This window comes from Protopterus annectens, chromosome 7.part0 (assembly GCF_019279795.1).
Source record: "Protopterus annectens isolate FY-2018-M chromosome 7.part0, PAN1.0, whole genome shotgun sequence".
NCBI lineage: Eukaryota > Metazoa > Chordata > Ceratodontiformes > Protopteridae > Protopterus > Protopterus annectens.
In genome coordinates, this window is record NC_056739.1 from 481,255,831 (window position 1) to 481,279,534 (window position 23,704).

The window sequence follows — 23,704 nt, forward strand, 5'->3', positions numbered from 1 at the left end:
TACCTGGCAGCAGATTCATCGTAATCTGCATTGTAAAGGACTTTTGGATAAAAGTCCTTGTACCACATGGTGGAAGATGGAGTGGACAAGATAAGCAAATCTTTAAGTCGGGAGTGAGCCATACCAAAAACATGGTAGAAATGGTGCTCTTTTACACTAGTGATGCATGACTTCATCGGTGCGGGGTGGATATAATGGTTAAGGTGTTTACCTCACAAACACCAGGTACTGGGTTATTTCTCAACTTTGGGAAATTGGCTAGGCTTAAAATGCCCAAGAAGGCAGCTAGCCTAGTACATACTTTTGAACCTATGCAAACTTACAAGAAGCCAACATGCTAAAAAGCATGACACAACAAACAAAGATAATTAGTGAGAAATTGGAATACTGTAACCAAGCTCTTTAAGGCCATGGATCCCAATTAGCAGTGCATTAATTACAGATAACTAAAAACTCTCTTAACCATATTTATTTATTTATTAACATTTGTTACCAGGATTGTTCATCTGGGAATGTGTTGCCCTTTTTCGGCAGAGGCCTTGGGAGAAAAGCTGTAAAAGATGTAATAGATGTAATATTCTCAATCTGGTCCTTAAGAATATAACTTCTTCATGTAATACCACTTCCCCAGTTAAATGGGATCATAAACTAGTGACTTTTACCTTTAAAATCTGTATACCTATAGATAGCAATCTCTCATAATTAAAGGATTTCTTATATGCAAATCTCCTCAAATTCTAACAAGGTTTCACAATTCACAGCATGTGGCTTGGATAGGTGTATAGAGTTGACAATCTCAACCACATATGAATATAATGCGAAATTTAAAAGCAGACAACCTTAGTTATCCACCAACATAAGTAAGCTCTATAATAGAACACGTATTAAGGTGGTCTCTAAAAATGCTTACATCTGTGGGACATGAGAAAATACCTGTCTGTTTAATGAGCAGAACTAAACAGGCTGTAGCAGAAATGCTGCAAAGACTATTCAACCAAAGTTTAGTCATCATATTTATCCCTGAGGTTTGGTGCCACTCCACAAGAGTGGTCACATCACAGACCACTGAAATTATAAACTCATTAGCTGGATGAGTCTTATTTACAAAGCAGTAGAACACATTACAACTTACTTAGTAAACACTGACATCAAACTCTGATCAGGTTAGATCTGCAGCAGTTTGGCTTTCTCAAAGGTAGATTTTGCCTACTGGTCAGTTTCTTTAAAAGAGTAACTTGTGCTGTTGATAGTGGTCATGCCATCCACACAGCATAGCTAGACCTAACCAAGGCTTTGGACATCATTCGTCATGCTAGCATAATCCATACTCTTAATGCATTACAAATTGATCCCTGTGTGATAAGAAGGATAGCTAAATTAATATAGGACAGAGCCCACATGGTGCTTGATCTTTAGTCCCAACTGTTCCGTACTGAGTGCCCTTTTTTTGGCATTCACTTTTCTGATCTTCAGATTACAAACCAGGACTTTCTTGCTGACTTAAGTTTGCAGGCGACTGTAAACTTGGAGTCATTAAGTCACCCTGTGACTCCCAATATCTGGTGTAAGACCTTACACTTGTCAATACACGGTGCACTGCTAATGGGTGTAAATTAAATGCTAAAAAAGTGCTGTATTGCATTTGGGAGACTACCCCTACCCTGCATACATCATAAAGAGTACCTCTATCCAAAATGAAAATGAACTTGGGTTCCTTTTTATGTAACCACATTGATCATGAAGTCCTTTTATTTAACACAGCTGGTTGTCAAAGGGATATTGTCAAGATATAAAGAGGTAATCGTCTCTTTGTATTCAGAATTGATTCAACCAGTTATTGAATACTGTCTCACCTTTAGTATGTACTTCAGTAGATGTGACAAACAGCCCACTGGTTTCCTAATTAAGAGCATCACTGGCCTAAAAACCTAGAGTTACAGGGGAAATTGAAATCTCTGTCCCTGTATTCAGTATCTTACAAACTCCTAAGTCAAGATATATATACCTTGATTTCCAAGCCATCAAGGTTTGAGTGGGCCTGAATCTCTTGCATCTCTGTAAATTAAATAGCCCCACAAAAAACGGACCAGGAATGTAAATCTTCACTAACAAATAAAGAACACCAAATGGGGAGATGGGTTCATCACCTACTGCTTTCCAGTCCTCTGGACTAGACTCCCACTGCAAATTAGTCAGTGTGGTAATTATCATTCTTCAAACAGGAACTGGTTGATTGGTTGCGTAGTCAAAAATTCACCCCTGACTTAACTGACCTCACCCTTCTAGAAAGAATAGATTCAGAGTGACAGTGGGTCGTGACAAGAAGTAAATGGTCATATGACTCACTTGCCTTGTATTGCCTATGATCCTGTGATCTAACTGTTAAGCATCATTTCATTTTATTCTTATTCAGCAGTAACTGCAGATTAATTTTGTGAACAACCTATGTAAATCCAAAGCAATCATTCGGCCAGGCTGCCATAAAACAAATTCTTCAGGCCAATGTTTTTTCTTCCGTGGGTATAAGCAGAATCCTTGACATATTTAGGACTTTGCTTATTTGTTAGTGCTCCAGTTTCTTTTGTTGTTCCACTGCACCCCCCCCCCCACCCCCCACGCACACACCTCAAGCTTTTAGAGTTATATGTGGCATCTTCACCACCACTCTGTAAAAGATCGCTTTCTGGTAGGGTGTAGAAAGGCTCAGAACTGGTTGTGGAGAATTGGGGAATTCTGTGCCCTTTAAACATTTGACAAAATGTTAATTATTGTTAGAATGTTTCAAGGCCTGAATTAACTGTGTAAATCATCAGTGATTCTTGTTAAATGTATTAGAACTACTGACATGCATTTGAATATTGCCTTGAATTTGATAATCAGACAATCAAATCACCTAGTTATCCTTTATAGTGATACCACCATGTTCATGTTTATAACTTCTTTAAGAATGAATGGCCTTACTATTAAAACTAATAAAGACATATTTGCAAATTCATCTGTTAGTATTTTTAATAAAAGTTACTCATTTACAGTTGTTATTGCTTGATTTTATTTATAATTTTTCCTTCTGTTTAAAAATGTGTGTCCTGTTCTGCATAAACACCCCAGCAGAAAATAAATATCTTAGAAACTCTAAAATGTATAAATCCATTGCTATGTTCACTCCCAGATGTATGGCCATCTTTGTGCTGTGTTCATAACCAGAAATGTCCAGTCATTGTTAAAGTTACTTAAAGTTATGTTTGTGGCTGTGACATTACCTAATAGCCAGGAAAGTATGTTTTAAGTAGTCTGTTAGGGAGGTTAGGTAGAATGTGTACTCATTCTAGTAATGCAGTGCATTTATAATGGCTTATTTTAATTGATGTTAGTAGTGAGGCACTGAGGCACTGAGGCCTTGGGCAGTTGCGTTGGGCTAATTGTACTAACTGATGTATCCTTATAAATTACTGCAAAACTGCCAGCCCCTTTATGAATCTAGTCCTGCCTAAAGAGAGCTAACACTGACATCATGGTTATGGCATTTAGTCATGTGAGATGGCTATAATTTCTGGGATACGGTTAACAACACAGACATGGAGAAAAGGGCAGTCATTACAAATGCTCCATGCACCTAGGTACTGTATTTTTAGCTTCTGAGTGGCTGTCCCGATATTATTGCTTCTAAGAGACATGATACGTTGAACCTCATGTTTTGTTGTGTTTCAGACAAGTTAGTGCACTATTTATTGATGTTTGGGTATACAGTGATTTACTCTAGGTTGTTTTAAAGTTAGGTAATAGATGAAAAGCTAATGGATGCATTTCATATTGGAGTGATGCATTTGCCCCAGTTTTAGGGCTACTAAATGCCTTTTGCATTCTGCAACACTGAAAGAACGGTGATTAATACAAGCTATGCTTTATCATCTCTGAAAGTTTGTCATGAGTTTATATTTAGGAAAATTAGTAATTAATTAGGTGGATGTTGAGCTTATGTGAGGGGCCATATTCATTAAAAAACTCAACTTTTTTTCTGCAGGGAGGGGATGATTCTGAAGCGTTCTGGTGGACACAGAATCCATGGACTGAACTGCATAGGGCGACATCAGGTCTGCTACAGATGGTCAAAAAGGTATATTTCATTATTGTGACATTTTTGGTGTAAAAAACAGTAATATTTTGTATAGTATTTCCCCTAACCAGCACTCCATGTTTGACATTTTTGCCAGCATGTTTCATAATGACAGGAGCTGGTTAAGTATCATACAGAAAAGACTGATATTAGGCATTAGTCATACAGGCAAACACTGATGTTCAGCAAACACACTGTCTTACTGGCATGTGGGTAGTAAATACCTTGCCACCATTCTTCTGGCAGTCTACCAAAGCTCAGAGCTCCTCCCACTACCTGTCTACTGGTAGTATGGCCTAATCATCTGGCAGTATAGGGACTACCTTTCAGACCGATAGATGGGACCCTTTCAGTTTTCTAGTGCCATAGTAAGTGAAGGATCATTTGGGAGACTGCTCCTTACTCTGGGTTTCTTCAGCTACTAACCTCAGTTAAAAAAACTTTTGGGTTTTATTTTTCTGTTTACCTTTTTCTTTTGGGGCTTGAATAGTGAATTTCGCTGATTTGCTTGTTTTCCTCTGATTGAAAAAATGTGTATTTATTTGGAGTTTTACTTTCCCAGCAGCTAATTCTTAGTTTTGGTGGGGCTTTTAACCCTCATTATGTGTTTTATGGGCATTGGTGAATGTTAACCGAGTTTCTGTACTACAGCTGTTATAGTGCAGTTCCTCTCATTGCCTGCCTCATGCTTCTAGATCCTCAAGTTAATCACGTGTTATTTTTGTTTGTTAAAAGCTTCATTTGAAAGTTTTAACAGGAAATGTGTTGTTTTTGCAGTCTTTTTTCTTTGGGGTTATAATTATTTGTGGTGATTCAGTAGGTTTACAGAATTTTAAATTGTTTTTTTATTCAAAGCATGACTTAATCATCATTTTGTATGTTAAACATTTCAGACAGTAATTTTTCATATGTTTATACTTGATTCCTTGTCTAAGACTGTTTTATACTGTTTTTGTTCTTTTAGGGCTGAAACTAGCCTTTGTTTACTAAAATTGGTGTCTTTTGTGACATGTATTTTGTCCTTTGAGCTGTATTATTAAAACTACTCTCTTTGTACTCAGTGTAGTATTCAGATTAGTATCCTTGCAGAAATAGACTTCAGATTATTATTTAGAGGAAGAATAGTGGGTTTTGTCCATTTTTTTACCGAGATGACCATTTAGTCAGCATTAGTTTTTGTCCCCTGATTTGATGGAATCCGATACAGTGACCCCACTCCAACCATCTACTCCTTGTGCACCTAAAACCATATAAATAAATAAAAATATGCATTAGCCTAAGGCTTGTGACTCTGCAGTAGCCTTGGGCAGGCTATTGGACCAGTTGGATTCTATTATCTCCATGTCCCCTGATGTGGTGTTAGTACCACAATTGTGCATTATGCGAGAGTTAGACATGTCCTCCGGGCCTGTACTATTACCTAGTTCAGGTATGGGAGAACCAAACTCCTTAGGTGAAGGGGGAGTCAGGGGTGCAGAATCTGTTGCCAGTGTTGATATACCCCCCCCCCCAGGGGTTCTCCCACTAGTGTAGTGCATGCAAAAAAGAGACAGAAGACCCATCATGTTGCAAGGGCAGCAGTCTCCAACTGGCTAGATGCATTGTTCCGGGAGTTGATTACAGGATGCAAACCCATGTTGTGAGTAATGACAGTGCTCCCACCCTTGCTCAACCATCAGAGGATTCTGATTTTTTTAGGGTATCTGGAGTCTGAGGTATTGGAAGTGTCAAGAGTCTGATTACTCAGTTTTCTGTAAGGGTAAACAGGTTCAGAAACCCAAACAGATGTTTTCTTTTTTCCAAATACTGGCTAGATTTGGGGATGTATTCAACTGGGAACAATCATCAGCTGTCCCCAAGATTAGCAGGCTTTATGATCTTTTGGAGGATGAGTCCCCAAATGGTTGAGACATGTCCACCATTGATCCCAGCATTGGAGGATGTTTTTAAGAAAGCCTGCAATTCCTTTCTGTTAAATGAGTCTCTGCCTAAAAAAAAGTTTAAGAAATTCAGGGTGTGCACACCCATGCCTGACCTCCAAGCCTCCCTGTCTGCAAACCCTGCTTCTGTGTCCCCAGTGACCTGTTCTAATAAAAGACTTTGTCTTCATCAAATCCAGTCTCTTCAGATAAACCAGGCAAGTGGGTAGAATCCCAGGAAAAGAGGCTGACACAGTCCTGCAAGATTTCTTTTAAAATGTTTAACTACCAGTATTTTATGTGGACGTTTATGTTGAGATTTATGTATAACTTAGACAAGTTTGCTGCATTGTTAACTTTGAGCAAAAGTATATGTCAAAGATATTCTTTACAAAGTTTCTCAAGTGTCAACACACGCTTTAAAAAGTGCCTTGGTGGGGGCTGATCCTACTACTAGAAAACGTAGTGAGGTCGATGGTGATAAGGAGGTAAGCTTGGTTGCACAGCCAGACCTGTTGTGATGAGTTAGAAAATAAGATTATGAATGCCCCACTTGATTCTGATTGCGTGTTTGGTAAAGCAGCTAATCAGATCCTTAAACGGTGATAAAATGTTGCAAGGGGTGTTGAAAATGTTCCACACTCTGAAGTTTCCCTCCAATAAGCAGAACCAACAAACAGAAGTTCCAGACAAACAAAAATCAAGATAGTAAGTAAAAATGGCAGGACAAAAATTCAGCTATACCTAACAAGAGGGGTTCCTGTACCAAAAATGATAATCCCACTTCCAACCTATGAGTATGCTGAGGCATTGCACCCATCTTTCTCTATTTTCCGTGTGGGTGCTACATCTTGAAAGTTAGCTGTCAACAATGCAGCCTGGCCATCAGTGTTTTCTGACAAAAACAGATGCTGAACATCATTGGCAGTGGTTATAGGTGGCAGTGGAAAGAACATCTGCCTCTGTTCAAGGGGGTTCTCCCTCACCTGTAAGACCAGACTTTGTTATTCCCTCCTATACAAGGGTCATAGAACTTGTCCTTCTTTGGAAAGAATGAGAGGTTTCTGTTACAAAATGTTTGTAGTTCCCATGAAACAGCTGTCATGGAGACCAAAGTTGGACCTATCCTTTCTGAATACTTTTGTCAAGGTCACCAAGTTTAAGATGGTCATCCTGCTGACAGTGCTTCCCCTTTTGCCATTCAATGCTTCATTGTGACTTGGCCTTGAAGGATGCATATTGTCATATCCCCATTGCTCATTCCTTCAGGGGATTTCTGAGATTTGCTGTGTGTGATTCAGTTTTCTGTACTGCCCTTTTGGCTGTGCACTGTTCAAGTGTTTGCCAAATACCTTGCCCCAGTAGTGATCTACTGTTGGACTCTTGGCGTTCACATCTTTATTTATTTGGACAACTTGCTGATCTGTGCAGCGTCTGCTTCCAGGTGTTTGAGATCTCTGCAGAAGGTCTAGACCTTACTGTCCCAGGTAGGGCTCAGATTGAATCTTCAGAAGTCATGTCTGACACCCTCAAGAAGACGTGGCATCCTAGGATGCTTAATCGACTCCAACAAAAGAATGGCCTTGAAAAATTTATATGGTGCTGCTTACTGTGATGGATTTGAAGTCTTCTTAAGACGCACACTTTTGCTGTGCTGTTTACTGCTGAATCAGAGAGACAGAGCTTTGCATGATTCCATCTGTAGTCTGTTTAAAGCACCACGCCTTTCAAATTGCACACTGATAAAGAAATATATTTTGCAGGTATAAGCACAGTTACAGATAACTTATTTTATAACAAATCACACGTAGTCTGTCAGATTTGTAGCATATATTTACAAAGTTTTCCTTCATTATAGATATGAATGATGACTTTTACAAAATACCTCTCTCTGTTCTTCTCTCACGTAACTGAATTACTACAGTTGCTATATAGAGAGCTAGTCACGCACACAGTTCCTCTTGGTATGTTTTTCTGACCTTCTGTGGGAAGTCACATAATGTCTGTTTTTAGACTTTTCTATTGTCCTTTTGTGATTTAAGCACTTTTGCTGATGTGAGGATGCCATTCTGAAAGGAAACCTCTGTATAAGCTGTTCCTATAGAAAAAACATCACATATTGCTGAATTTATAAAAAAGGATGTCTGTTAATAGATATTTGTTCTGCAAACATGAGAAAATCATGTAATGCTTGTTTTCCAATATTGCTTTGTTAGGCATTTTCTTTTTGATGCTGTGAAGAGAAGCCTGTCTGTTATACATATAGTATGAATGCACATTTTAAACTCTATACATATATTCAAGCAGACATTTTCTTTCAGCATATTTACAACAGAATTAATTTCAGCCTTATATTCATAATATCTAAGCCTTTCTTCCCAAAGGCAGGATCCTGTCTTACCAGACGGTGTTTCAGGAATTCTCTGAGAGGAACATCACCTCAGTAAGAGAATTTATAAAAACTGTAGGACTGATGGCACCCATGATTCTTATGATACCACTGGCCCATCCCCATGTATGGAAAATTCAATGGGATGTCTGAAATTGTAAGACCCAGCAACTACATCACCTGGAATCCCAGTTGCCAATGCTTCCCTTCATCAGACAGGAGTTGCAGTTGTGGAGAGCACAGTTGAGTATCAGTACAGGACTTCCCATCTTCCCACCTGTGCCAGCACAATCTGTCCCAACAGATTCATCCGGCTTCACTTGGAGAGTGATTTCAGTGGTAGTCCAGGTCAGGCCACTTGGGGGCCCAAGGGTCATGGAAGCGCATCAATATCAGGAAAATGTTGGTGGAGATTCTTTCCTTGAAAGTCCTATGGACTCTGGGTCCTCTGCTTGATGGACAACACCACAGTGATGTGGTACTTTAACAAACTAGGGGGTATAAGGTCATATCCTTCTGTCTGGTCTGGCGGCTGGCTTTACAGCATTGTCCGACTGTTCAGGCATCATACATCCCATCAGAGCAAAATGTGGCAGACAGACTAAGTAAGTCTTGAGAAGATCTACACAAGTGGGAGCTTAAAACAGTGGTGTTCCAGGATGTAGTCCAGATGTGTGGAATGCCTCAAATAGATCTGTTCACCTCCTTTCAAAACAGACAGCTGAAGAAATTGTGCTCCAGTAATCCTTGCAACTATGCTTGAAGGACAGACCCATTCTCATTCTCATGGATAGGAATGTTCCTGTATGCATTTCCACCATTTCCTCTGATTCACAAGGTATTGAAGGTTCGGAAAGAAATGCCAAATATCATTGTGGTGACCCCCTGTTGGCCCAAGCAACCTTGGCTGTCCCTTCTATTGATATGGGCCAAGGGCAATTACCACATACTTCCCCACAGTTTGAATTTGCTCACACAGTCTCAGGGCAACTGGTGCACCCAATTTTGGAACAACTACAGCTGACAACATGGATGATTCAGTCTTGACTCCATTTAGGTGTTTCATGAGGATGTACAGCAGGTGTTAAAGGAGGCCAGAAAACCTGCTAGTAGAAAATCTTTTGTTTGCAAATGGTTGAGGTTTTCTAAATGGGAACAGATAGTCCCTTGAGGTTAAAATCCCTCTGGTCTTGAAATATGTGTATGAGCTAATTCAGGATAGCTTATCACATGCATCCATTAAGGTTCATTTAGCTGCCTTCTCTGCTTTTCTGCCAGTGGATTCCCCTACTCCTCCTCCTCTTTTGGTAAAACAGTTTGTGAAGGGAGTATTGTATATGAGACCCCCCCCCCCCACAAGCAAATTCCTCCCTCGTGATTTCTACTATGTTCTGGAAAAATTACCTTACCACCTTTTGAACCAGCATCTCAAGTTGATAAGAATTTCTTAACATGGAAAACTGTTTTGCTTATTCCTCCATCATTTATATGACAAGTTTCTGAGGTGCAGGCTCTTGTGGTGGGACAACCTTATTGGATTTTCCACAGGGATAGGGTTGTGTTGCACACTAACCCCTCTTTCATGCTGAAAGTGGTCTCAGATTCATTGTCCGTCAATGTTTATTAATCTCCCACTGTTCTTTCCAGAACCTAAGAGTAATGGAGGTGAGAATACCTCATACCTTGGATGTGCATCGGCAGCTCAGGTACTTCTTTGACAGAACAAAACCCTTTAGGAAGGCCAAAAGGCATTTTATTTCCTACACAGGGGCAAATAAGGGTCAACCTATTCCTAAGCAAACCTTTGCATTTTTGTTGTCCTTTGCTATTGTTTTTTTATTACACCCACCACTGCAAGGCAAATCCAGGCAAGGTAAAGGTGCATTCCACCATGGCCTTTCACTCTTCAGTGGCATATCTAAAAGGAGTGGACTCTAGAACTGTTCTAGAAACAGTTGCTTGGTCCTCTTTATTTACCTTCATGAAACAGTACAGGCGCGGATGCCTTTTCTAAATCCAGAGCAGGGGCTCCTATACCCTTATCCGTTCCTCCTCCTCCCAGGTTGGGTAAGCTTTGTGAATCTACCCACTTGCCAGTACAGTGTATTTGTTGAACATAGTACAGTTGAAGTCCTACTTAAGTGTAACAGTATATGTTCGTAAAACACACTGCCGTACTGGCAGCACATCCTGCTATCCTCTTTTTTTTTTTTTTTTTTTTTTTTTTTGGATGTACAAAGTTTGTTCTGGAGTTATGCTCATCAGCCTTTATTGTTTATGTATGTGTTTTTTTGGTTTGGAACAGTAAGTGTTTGCAAAGCTTTTGTTTTCATCATCTCTTTCTGCTTGAACATAGAAAGCTGAAAGAGTCCTATCTGTGGGTCTGAAAGGCAGTCCCTGTACTGCCAGGTGATTGGTCCATCACCTCCATGGACATGCAGTGGGAAGAGCTCTGAGATTGTATATACTGCCAGCGGAAGGGTAGCAGGGAACTGCTACTACTAATATGCCAGTAAGATAGTGTACTCTACAAGTAACCACTGTTACAGTTGGGTAGGACTTAAGCAACTGCACGTTCTCCCCCAATGGCAACACAGCTTGTTAGGAAGTCATATTTTGTGTCTGTATTGCAAAGTGGTTCTGGACTGTAGCTGAAGCTTATTTGTTATCGCTGCTAGTTATTAAAAATCAGCAGGGAAGCCTTTTATCAGTTCAGTTTCATTTTCACACACTTCAAAGAAAAAAAAGATCCTTCATAATGCAATTTAAAGCTGCAATTCTCATTAAACATATATGGAAACTGTAAAAAGAGGCATATATTTTACTCATTTAATTCCCATTCCGTGAAATAAACTGCATGTTGAAACAGATAATGCTCTAGATCTTTAATTATGTTTAATAATAAATTAGCTGATCACATGGGGGATAAATTGAAATTTAGATAGAGTGAAACTGCTTGACTTATAATCAAATCAGACTGTTTGTAGACATGTTAAACTATGAAACAGCCTTAACTCTCCTTTGGTTGATCATAAGAGACTGCCATCCAGGCCACCAGTAAGGTTTTTAAGTATTTTGACGCTAAAGCCATCACTGTCTGTTGGCATGCATGCTCACGGTCATAAGGACCTGCAGTATCCTGCAGTGTGGCCATGCCTTTTCCTCTGCTTGTCCCATGAAGGCTACAATGTGGCTACTTTACAACATCTTGTGCACGTTCTGCATGCTGTACACGTGTCTCTAGTAGGTGCTGGCACTGCAGCAGGCCTGACCGGGTATTTCTGGTATTTTCCATTCATGAAGACAAATGCTGTTTTAGTGCACTTTCCAGGTGTTGTATGCAAATGAAGTGATACTTTTCCTTTTCAGATTCCTTTCCTTGTTCAAGGGCAATGCCATTATCTCTATTAACATATTCATTAATTATTTTATTAAATGTGTGAGCTAGACTTTCTAGGTCACTTATCTGCAACCTGAGTACTGGGCAAAGAAAATATAAATAAATAAAGAGTACACATAAATCTGTAACACAAAACAAATGTCTACATTACCATCCTGATAAAGGAAAGTCTGCAAATGAAGTATGCTTACCTAACCAAAATAAGGTTACATAAAAACATATGGAAAATAAGAGAAAAATCCTACAAGATGTAAAAAAGACTAATGCACTAAAGCTATCTAACAATGGAGAAATCTGTTGATAAAGTGGAGAGGCAGTTATTAAATTAATGTGCAAAACTTAAAATCCCTTACAAGCATGCTACTTCTGAGATGCATTTATTTATTTAAAATTTGTTAAGTGAGTTTATAGGCAGGTGCAAACAACTCTCTTTCAGCCGTGATCCATGGCAGCAGTTAGATAAACAACCACGTAAGATATAAATATTTTTACAGTACCAAGAGTACTGAAGCACAAGTAAATGAGTGAAAACATGCAAAAATTCGGCAATGGATAGAGTAAAACAGTGTTGTTAACTTAAACATATTAATTACAAAATGATCAGTAGGTATAAAAACCTTGGGAGTCATAATGTAGCATTAAAAATGCAGTAAACCTTCAAGATGACATACCAGGACTGTCTTGTTTGTGAGGTAGCCTCATCCAGTGTCTCTGAAACGTCTGAAAAAATATTTTTCATTTAACAAATTAGCAGGGACTTCCTGAAATGTAAACATCATCTGTCTGTGAATTCTTTTTGGGAATGCAGTTCCAAGAGACAGGAGCTATGTTGGTGAAAGACTTATCACAAATAGCTAAAGAGAATGGAGCCCTATGCAATTGTATGCAGTCAGAGTTGCACAGAGGGCAAATGTTCTTTTGAATGGGTAATTTGTTAAGGGGGAGGACAGTATCTAATATGCCAAATCATACATGGTTGAGTAACGTTTAAAGACATCCAGGTAGGTGCGTACGTGAATGGGTGTGCCTTCTTTGAAGGTTGGGTGGCTGGCTGGCAACTCGGCACCGTAAAAATCCACTGCCAATCATTAGTGGACCAGAGTTCCGCTGTGGTGACCCCTAACCGGGAAAAGCTGAAAGACTTTATAGGCTGGGGTGGTGCAGCAGTTAGAGTTGTCACCTCACAGCAAGAGGTTCGATTCTCGCCTGGAGTGCCTTCTGTGCGGAGTCTGCATGTCCTCCCTGCATTCGAGTGAATTGAAAAACATGCAGGTAGGTGTGAGCATGTGTGGGTGTTCTTTCTTTGAAGGTTGGGCGCCTGGCTGACAACTCAACACCGTAAAAATTCACTGCCAATCAGCAGACCTGAGTTCCGCTGTGGCAACCCCTAACCGGGAAAAGCCAAAAGAAGACTATACAGGCAACAGTATCGACATTAACTGGAAGCCAGTTTAATTTCAATAAGGTGGTACAGTGATGTTCTTTTGAATTAGAAAGGTAAATAAACCAAAAAAAATATTTTCACAGTTTAAAGAAGGGTAGTATTTTGGCCAGAACAGGAGATAATGCTAGGAAAAGCTTATTCTAATCTGGTATGAGAACATTAATGACAGTGACTTGTCTAGACTCTGGCCTGAGAAGATCAGAAAGTCTGTAAGAAATTTTAAGTTGAGTTAATACTTTATTTATTTAATTATTTATTTGTGTGTTAATATTATTATTGAAACACAAAAATAAGTCCTAGGTAGTAGGGAGAGTAGTGCAATTTGGGTCAGTGATACCGATGTTGGGATCCTACTTAGTCTTTGAATACCACAAAAAAGCATTGCATAGGTTTTTGGAGTACTAACAGACCATTCATTGTGATTAAACTATTTCCAAATGACTGTAGTCTCTCTGAAGATGTCCTTCTATTCTCATGGTGCAGTATTCTTAACCCTTGGGTTATCCTCTCCTCTGCTAGCTACCCAAACGTCCAGCCAGTATACAAAAGCTTCTAGTCACTGCTAGGTATGTGGGACATCTGACATTGGCCGAGGGAGCATGGGCCATAAAAGTGACATCTGCATGTACCTTTCCTCAGAGCTTCTCTGCCACCAGTCAGATGTCAGCTCTTCCTGCCATCCCTGCCATCTGATCTTCTAATTAAAAGATAAGTACCCTGTTGGGGTCATTTTTTCTGTTTCTCTTGTGTCACTGCATGCCTGTTTAGGTTTATGTCATCCAGGATAGGAAAGTGCAGGTGTGGACGTCAGATCCCCCATAAGGACACCCATGAGCTCTGCCTTTTCTGCTTAGGGCCTATATACAACCATCAAACTTGCTTGCTCTGTCAGGCCTTTGTACCTAGGAGACTCCGCAGTCATCTGCACCCCCTTAATATTTACCTAGAAAACCAGCATATTAAATGCTTGGTACTAGCAATGGAGGGGCCGTCTGGTCAGACCGTACAGCCACCTAAGAAGAAGGCCAAAGTTTCCAAGCCTGAACCTGCTGCTGCACCTTCCCTACCCAGCGTCCCTCCATTGGCTGATGTTCGCTGGAGAAATATTTGGAATCTGCTGAAATAGGTATAGTGGGTACCATTTGGGAGGTTGCAGAACCTAGGGTAGAAAGCGCGGCCTGTAGAGGTATTGCAGACATTGGCCAACAACAGTGAAGGGGAACCTAGGCTAATTACGGTTGTCCAGACAGGCTCTTCCACTGCTTCCGAGCAAACAGAATCTAGGCCCACCTTAGGCCTTCCCTATAAAAGAAGTAAAAGATTAAACATGCTTCCCCTCCTGCAGAAAGACAGCCGAACTTGCAGGCCTTTTCCCAGAGCCTAGTTAATACTTTTATGGCCCTAAGGCCTGCTATGTCTGCTTCTTCACTGGCTCCCCCACCTTTCCTTAGTCCTAGGCCTCAGGTTGATGATACTCTCCAACCTGAAGCTGAGGATTTCTCAGACTCTTCTTCAGAGGATTCTCTTTCCTGTGTGTTCCAGATGCCCTCCCCTCTTGGGTATGCTTCCGCAGAGGAGGACTCTGCTGAGACAGACTCCCCTGTGGAGGACCTCACCTTTCGTGAGACCGTATCAAAAATGAGAGAATATTTTAAGTGGGATTCCTCTGTAATGTCAAAGGTCCTAAAAAGAATACTACGAGCTCTTGCAGATGTGCACTCCTGCTCCCATTCGTCCAGTTTTACCAGCCTTCTTGGATGCTTTCAGTGCAGTCTCTGTGAATCCATATTCCCAACCACCTGCCCCTCAAAGGCCTGACAGATTCTATAAAGTCCCTGAAGGGGCTACATTCTTTATTAAATGCCCTGTTGCAGACCCTGGCACTGTCTCAGTCTCTGCAGATAAACCATCCAGACTGCTTCCCTCCACCTCTGCCCTTCCCACAGACAAGGACAGTAAGACAGTGGAGTGCATTGGTAAAAAAAATTACACTTCTGCTACCTTCACCTTTAGGGCAGTAAATTACCAAATGCATATGTCTAAGTATGCCCTGGCCCTTTTGGCTCAAGTCACTAAGCTTCTTTTGGCAGACCTCCCTGACTCACCTGCCAAGACTCAAATATCTAACCTTGTCTCGTTGTCTTCTCAAGTCACAAGACATTCAATTGGATGCAGCTATGATGCTGCAGCAGCCTCTGCCAGGTCTGCAGCTGCTGCCTCAGTCCTTAGATAATATTCATGGTTAAGACTACAGTCCTTACCTGATGACATTAGAGCCAAATTCCTGGACACTCCCCTGGATAACTCTGCCCTTTCTAGGTCAAAAATGGCTGAGCTATTCAAGAACCTTCAACAAAAGGGGAAGGAACTCCAGGACCGCAAACACTTTTTCATCTCCCATATCCCCAAATTTCATAGGAACTACCCCACCAAAACCCAGTTCATTAGAAATCACTCTGCTCCAACCCCCCCCCCATTCTAGGAGCAGAAAGAGCACCAGGATGCAGCAGACCCCTTCCAAGCCTACTCAGACTTCTGCACAGAAACCTCAGTTTCAGGACAGGGCAGGTAGTCTGTGACTACCTGCCTTTGCTGTCCACACCCCCAAATTCCATTCCCCTGTCCGTAAGGCGCTCTCACTTTCTTCCAGTTTGGCAAAGCATTACCTCAGACAAGTGGGTGTATTGTCCATTATAGAAAAGGGTTATTTCATGACCTGTATCATCCCTGCTTCTTGGAGAGGCATCCCACAGCCACCAAAAGACCAGCTCCCCCTGTTTCAGCCAGTCATGGACACCCTACTTTTTCAAGGAACCATACAACCCAGGATGACCACCTGATAAAGGCAGAATGCTCCAGATTCCTAAACCACCAATTAAACAGTCATCTCAATCTTGCAGGCACTGGGATTCAACATCAATTACCCCAAGTCCAACCTGAATCCCTCCCAGGACCAAGTTTTCCTGGGGTGCAGAATAAGGACAGATGTCATGAGAGCATTCCTTCCACCCCAAAAGGTAGAAAACCTAAAGCAGTACCTGTTCTGTGTCCTCCATGCCACTGCTATGACAGCCAGATAATATCCCAGATTACTGGGTCATATGGCTTCCACTATCCCAATGCTGCCATTGGCAAGACTCACATGAGAAAATTGCAGTGGTACCCGAGATCAACATGGACCCAACATTCACACCCCTTGGACTTCAACATCCCCTTTCTTCCCTACCTGAGGAAAGAGATCCTGTGGTGGCTGGAGCAAATCATACTCAACCCAGGGCTCCCCTTACAACCCCTTCCCCCAGTTCAGGAGATGTACACAGATGTCTCAGATCTAGGCTGGGGAGCTATTTTAGGCACCCTGATAGTGCAGGGTACCTGGTCAGACACCTTTGGGCACATCAACATCAGGGAAATTAGAGCAATCTTATTTGCTGTAAAAGCTTTCGTGCATATCCTAAAACAAGGACCCCTGAAATTGTTCACCAACAGCACTACAGTTCTTTGGTATGTGAACAAACAGGCGAGAACAAAATCCTACTTGCTGTGTAGACTTGCACTCCAAGCCTGGGCACTGGCAGCCCAACAGGGAGTCTCCCTGCAGGCAATTTATATCTCTTCATCACAGAACACTCAGGCAAACACTCTGAGCAGGTCCATGTCACAATCCCACAAATGGATGCTTTACAGGGATGTGTTCCTGGACATTGTCCACAAGTGGAGTACACCACAAATCTGTTTGCCTCCCCTCTGAACAGACAGCTACCACAATTTTTCACCAGGCTACCCAGTCCCCTAGTGAGGGCAAAGGACGTCTTTTCAGTCTCTTGGAAGGAGATGTTTCTCTGTGCAGTCCCCCCTTCCCATTCCATCAAAATGTCCCACTGAAAATCCAGTGGGACAAAACAAAAATCTTGTTGGTGACTCCCTTTTTGCCAAGACAGCATTGATTCCCCCTCCTTTAGCCAGGGGCAGTCACCACAAGTTACCTCACAGAGTGGACCTTCTCACACAGGACAAGGGATCCCTAATCCATCCCCACCTGGAATATCTGAACCTAACTCTGTGGGTGATAGAATCTTGATCCCTTACAGACACCTTTATACTGAAGACGTGCTAACAGTCCTGCAGGAGGCCAGGAACCCTAATACTAGGAGATCTTATTTGTCTAAATGGAAAAGAGTCTCCATGCGGTGTTTACAAATACAGCTGGATCGACTGCAAGGTGAGGTTCACTTAGTGCTGTCCTTATGTGTGTGTATGAACTCTTGCAAGCAGGGCTGGCATATTCCTCTGTTAAAGCCCTCCTTGCTGCTGTTTCAGCTTGTCTGCCTCTTGACCCTCCTCTTGTATTCCATCTTCCTGTAAGGTTATTCCTCAAAGGAGTACTGCATCTTCGGCCCCTCAGGAGTCCAGTTCCACCTCCAAGGGACCTAAACTATGTTTTAGAGAAGCTTACGTTTGCTTCCTTTGAACCAGCATACAAAGCATCCCTGAAACACTGTACTTGGAAGACTGTACTCCTGGTGGCCCTGACATCAGCCAGAAGAGTGTCAGAGTTCAAGACCCTCATGGCAACTCCTTCCTTTTTCCTGTTCCACAGGGATAGAGTGACCCTGAAGATCAATCCCTCCTTCATGCACAAGGTGGTCAATGAGCTGTCTTTAACCCAAGGTATTCACTTTGGGTTAAAGACAGCTCATTGACCACCTTGGGTTAAACCCAAGGTATTCACCTGCCCATCTTTTTCCAAAATACCTAGAATGACAGTGAGAGAGTCTTGCATTCCCTTAATGTTCACAGACAGCTTAGATTTTACCTTGACAAGACCAAGTCCATTAGGAAATCAGAGCAATTATTTGTCTCCTTCCACCTCAGGGCTCTGGGAAAAGTGGTGACAATACAGGCAGTTTCTGCCTGGATTTCCAGGCCTATATTCTTTTGATACACCTACCGTGGAAAACCTCTACATTCAAAAATTAAGGCCTACTTCACTACAGCCATGGCTTCATCTGGAGCCTTCTTTAAAGGACTGGATACTGCTTCCATTCCAGAGGCAGCTATATGGACATCTGTCCATACCTTCACTAAACACTACAGACTGGATCATATCTCCAGGTCTAGAGTGGGATTTGCTAGGGCAATCCTACATAATTTTATAGAAAACAGTTCCATATTACCCCCTCTTCTTCCCTTTCAGCTTTGGCACTCACCCAAGGGTTATGAGAATAGAAGGATATAGAATAGTTGTGCAAAATCTTAACATAACCATAGATGTCCTTCTCTTCCATGTTTCAGTATTCATTCCCTCCCTCCCCTTTTTCATTTAAAACTATCCCTTCTTTGAGAAGGTCACCAAAGCAATGGATGAGGGCAGAATCATTCACACTGCCTACCTTAACCTGGCCAAGGCATTTGACACAATACCCCATTCGGGTATTGTTGGCAAACTAGAGAGGTTAGGTACAAACCCATATGTCACCCAGTAGATAACCAACTGGCTCACAGACAGGACCCAGGAAGTTAGAATTGGGGAGTCCTCCGCTATAAAGATGCCAGTCACAAGTGGAGTTCCTCAGGGATCAGTCCTTGGATCGCTCCTTTTTGGCATTTACTTCTCAGAAGTCAAGGCCAACGTCCGTGATCTCTAGCTGACTAAATTTGCAGATGATTGAAAATTAGGAGCTGGCATTGAATCTCACACTGACACAAATGTTCTTGAGGGTCTGATGCAGACAAACAACTGGTGTCAGAGTCATCTACTAAAACTAAATGCCAAGAAAAGCATAATAGCATCTTTTGGGAAGTCATCTATCCCTGGTAACTATCATATTGACAAACACACTCCTTAGAGTTGACCCAGTAGTCAGAGACTTAGGGGCACACATAGATAGTAATCTAGCCTTTGATCATCACATGTCTACAGTGGTGAGGAAATCATTCTATATTGCGCAAGTTATAAACAAAGGTATGGCATCTAAGTCCAAGAAAGTCATTGTTCCACAGTATTCGGCATTCATCAGACCTATCATTGAGTACATTGCCCCCTTTGGTATGCACCTAACCAGGCATGTCCAACAACTGGAACGTCCACAGGGGTTCCTCACTGCATAAGTAATATGTCCTATGCAGACCACCTCAAGGCCCTATCCCTGTATTCTTTCTCCTACAGGCTTTTGAGGGGAGATTGTCAGACCCCACTCTGCTGGACCTCCTGCATATCCACAAAACAAACAGTACCAGAATTACCCATTCTAAAGACTTAAACCTTGCCTGTGATATAAATAGGACCTGCTGGAGAGAGAGGTATGTATCCCAGAGACTACCCCATCTATGAAACAGGCTCCCCATCCATGTGAAGCGGAGTTCCTCCCTTATCCAATTCAAGTGCAACAAGTGGATGGGAAATCAGAAATTCATCCATGTTTTGGCACCTACAGTGGATATAAGTACACACCCCTGTTAAAATGCCAGGTTTTTGTGATATAAAAAAATGAGACCACAATAAATCATTTCAAAACTTTTCTCGCCTTTAATGTGACCTATAACCTGTGTGATTCATTTGAAAAACAAACAAATCTGCTAGGAGAAAAAAATATAAAAAAATAAAAAACATACCATAAGTTGGTTGCAGAAGTGTGCACACCCTAAAACTAATAATTTGTTGAAGCACCTTTTGATTTAATTACAGCACTCAGTCTTCTTGGGTACACACCTGCTATCAATTAGAGAGACTGATTAACCCCAAATAAAGTTCAGATGTCCTAGTAGGATTTTCCTGACATTTACTCAGTTGCCTGCTACAGCAAAAGCCATGGTTCGCAAGAGAGCTTACAAAGCATCAAAGGGATCTTGTTGTTTAAAGGTATCAGTCAGGAAAAGGGTACAAAAAATTCCACAGCATTGGATATACCATGGAACACAGTGAAGACAGTCATCAAAAAGTGGAGAAAATGTGGGACAACAGTGATGTTACAAAGAACTGAACGTTCCTCCAAAACTGATGAAAGGACAAAATGAAAACTGGTCAGGGAGGCTGCCAAGAGACATGCAGCAACACTGAAGGAGCTGCAGGAATTTCTGGTAAGTACTGGTTGTGTACTACATGTGATAACAATCTCCCGTATTCTCCATATGTCTGCGCTATGGGGTAGGGTTGCAAGACAGAAGCCTTTTCTTATACAGAAAAACATCCAGGCCCGGCTAAAAATTGCAAAACAATACATTGTTTCCCAAAAGCATGTGGGAAAATGTGTTATGGTCTGATGACACCAAGGTTGAACTTTTTGGCTACAATTCCAAAAGATACATTTGGTGCAAAAACAACACTCTGCATCACCAAAAGAATACCATCCCCACAGTGAAGCATGGTGGTGGCAGTATCATGCTTTGGGGTTGCTTTTCTTCAACTGGAACTGGGGCTTTAGTCAAGGTGGAGAGAATTATGAACAGTTCCAAATACCAGTCACTTTTGGCCCAAAAACTTCAGGCGTCTCCTAGAAAGATGAAGACGAAGAGGAATTTTACATTTCAACACGACAATGACCCCAAGCATACATCCAAATCAATGAAAGAATGGCTTTACCAGAAGAAAATTAAAGTTTTGGAATGGCCCAGCCAGAGCCCAGACCTAAATCCAATAGAAAATCTAAGGGATGACTTGAAGAGGGCTTTGCACAAGAGATGCCCTCACAATCTGACAGATTTTGAGCCCTTTTGCAAGGAAGAGTGGGCAAATATTGCCAAGTCAAGATGTGCCATGCTGATAAGACGCCTACCCAAGAAGACTGAATGTTCTAATTAAATCAAAAGGTGCTTCAACAAAGTATTAGTTTAAAGGTGTGCACACTTATGCAAACAGCTTATTGTACTTTTTTTATTTTTTATATTTTTCCCCTAACAGATTTGTTTGTTTTTCAATGGAATTGTACAGGTTATAGGTCACATTAAAAGTGGGAAAAGTTTGAAATGATTGATTGCGGTCTCATTTTTTTATATCACAAAAACCTGGCATTTTAACAGGGGTGTGTGTACACTTATTTCTACTGTATGTGTCTGATGCAAACAGGTAATCTGTAAATGGTTCATCTCACAGGCCCATGCTTACACTTATCAAAGGTATTAGAACTCGTCAGAGATTTGGGATGCATGGCTAGGCTTAAAAAGGCCCTTGTGGTCGTTAGCATAGTAAACACCTATCAACCTATGAATCTGGGGAGTCCAACTGGGGTGTTCATTTCTGAGGGAAGGTATATGCAGACGTCATTTTCTGTGGCCCAAGCTCCCTTGGCCAACATCAGACATCCCACATACCTAGCAATGACTGGAGGCTTTTGTATACTCCCAGACATTTGGGTAGCTAGCAGGGGATAACCCAAGGGTTTGGAATACTGCAACATGGAAGAGAAGGACATCTATGGTTATGGTAAGATTTTACGCAACTATTCTTTCACTAGCATGAGCAGATGATAATTTGCTAGGGAGAATAGAAGGGGCCTCTGGCAGACCTTTGTGATACTCAGTGATAGTAGTGCCTGTCACACAAACATTGTAAAACACACTTGTAGTAAAAGATCAATGAACAAAATTGCTACAGAATCTTTGAATATCCTCAGATGAAGAGCTGATTTCTATACATCTATTTAGAAGTGTGTGGTCAAGTGAATCAAAGGCCCTTTTCAAACCCAGGAGTAAGGCTTCAGTTTACCTTGTTCCATGTTTCTGTCAGTGTGATCAGAGGATGATTATGTGGCTGTAACGGTAGTATAATTAGGATTAAAGCCTTGCTTCTGATTAGAAAGGATTCCATAGATTTAATGGATTCTAAAACTTGCTCATGAATATGTTTTTCCATAATTTTGGGATGGGGTAAAGATTTGAGATTGGTCAGCAGTCAGGAGCAGAGCTAGAAGTGGTGGTTTTGGGTAGAGGCATAACTAAAGCATATCTGAAGCTGAAGCTGAGATGTTTAGCATAATGAGTGAGGTTAAATAGATATGTTATTGCTACTGCAGGAGTGTTGCTCCCTAATCTGAGAATGATGGGATGAAAGTGTGGGTTGCAAGCACAGTCTGTCTTATCAAGAAATTTCAGCATCTGAGTTTTAGTAGTAATTTTAAAGTGAAATTGTGGTTATTCATTGGCTTTTAACAAGAAGGAAGGGTTAACAGGTGAGAAATTGTTGAATAAGGGATTAGGAGCTGGAAAGTTTTTGCCTAGGCACAGGTTTTGGGAATATGTTGTATGAAGACAGATTTTTAATTTCCTTCCAGAATTTTTGGGGTTTCCAGAGTTAGTGACTTGTAGTTTTCTACATTATTCAACCTTGGCTTAGTTAGTTGCTCATCTAGTTTTCTGTTTGATTTTATAGTAGGCTGTAAATGTATCGTTGTTGGCGTGATCTTTTATACAGTCAGACCAAGCTTTGTCCCTGAGTTTGAAGAGCTGTCTATCATTAATCCAGTTACTAGGTGTATCCTTTATTTTGAGTTTCTTTAATGGGAACAATCTGCCCTGCAGATGTAGGATTAGACTGTAAAAGGTAGAAAGAGTTAGAGTAAGGTCAGAACAGTTATAGAAGAGGCTCCAGTCAATAGAACGGAGATCTGAAAGCAGTTAGTCACTGGACTTGTCCGGGATTGTTCTAAGTAGTAGTTGGGGGGTCTCTTGTCCTCAAGAGACCAGGAAGAGATAATTGGGCATTGGCCATTTAGAGCATTAGTCAAAACATGCAGATTTAAGGATTTATCTGGCATTTGGAGGGGTTTTGGGAAATCCAGCACTCTAAATGTGTCTCATTTATTTTTAATACTACAGAGATTCATATAAAGTATGTCGAGGTGTTTTTGTAAGAGTTCATAGGGTAAAGATTTGTCAGTGGGTCCAAGGTTGACATGTATGTCACCTGAGAGGAGGGTTATTAGTTGAATAAAAAAGGAGTCTTTGATGAATCTTTTAAAAATAGATGTAGAGGTGTCTACCACAGGGAAATTCCACGGTTGTGATCTAGGTTTTACTGTTGAAGGCTGGGTAAGTGGATGGAATTTGAATAGTAAAGACAGAGTGGGTTCATGGTTATAATCATGACTGAAGTGGTCAAAGACAATGTCAGTATAGTTAGGATAGAAGGAGAGATTAAGATGTGATGGTATCAAAGTACAGAATTGGGTGTTAACTAAACTAGTAATGTAAATAGCATGAGGAGGCTTAAAAATTATTGCTGCTGATGAGTCAGGAACAAAACAGACTAGTTAACTAACATAATAGAAAGCTTGTAAAATTGAAATGAGTAATTAAACAGAATCTTGAAGTATTTTTTGGTGGATTTTGGCAGGATAGGGAGATTAGTATAAGTGAATGTTATGCAGTCTTAAAATAGAGGGATAACTGGCTGCAGGAAGCAAATTCCAGTAAAGTAGTCCAAGGAAGTAGACATCTCTTT

At 41.1% G+C, this 23,704-nt stretch overlaps 1 protein-coding gene across 3 annotated transcripts in view; it reads left to right on the top strand.

Moving 5' to 3' along the window:
• Positions 1–23,704, top strand: part of PLD2 (phospholipase D2) — a 716,894-nt gene that overhangs the window by 296,970 nt on the left and 396,220 nt on the right. For all 3 annotated transcript variants that reach the window (XM_044077075.1, XM_044077076.1, XM_044077077.1), the window contains exon 8: positions 4,022–4,114. In XM_044077075.1, coding sequence (XP_043933010.1) covers positions 4,022–4,114 — 93 coding nt within the window. The remainder of the gene's footprint in view (positions 1–4,021; positions 4,115–23,704) is intronic.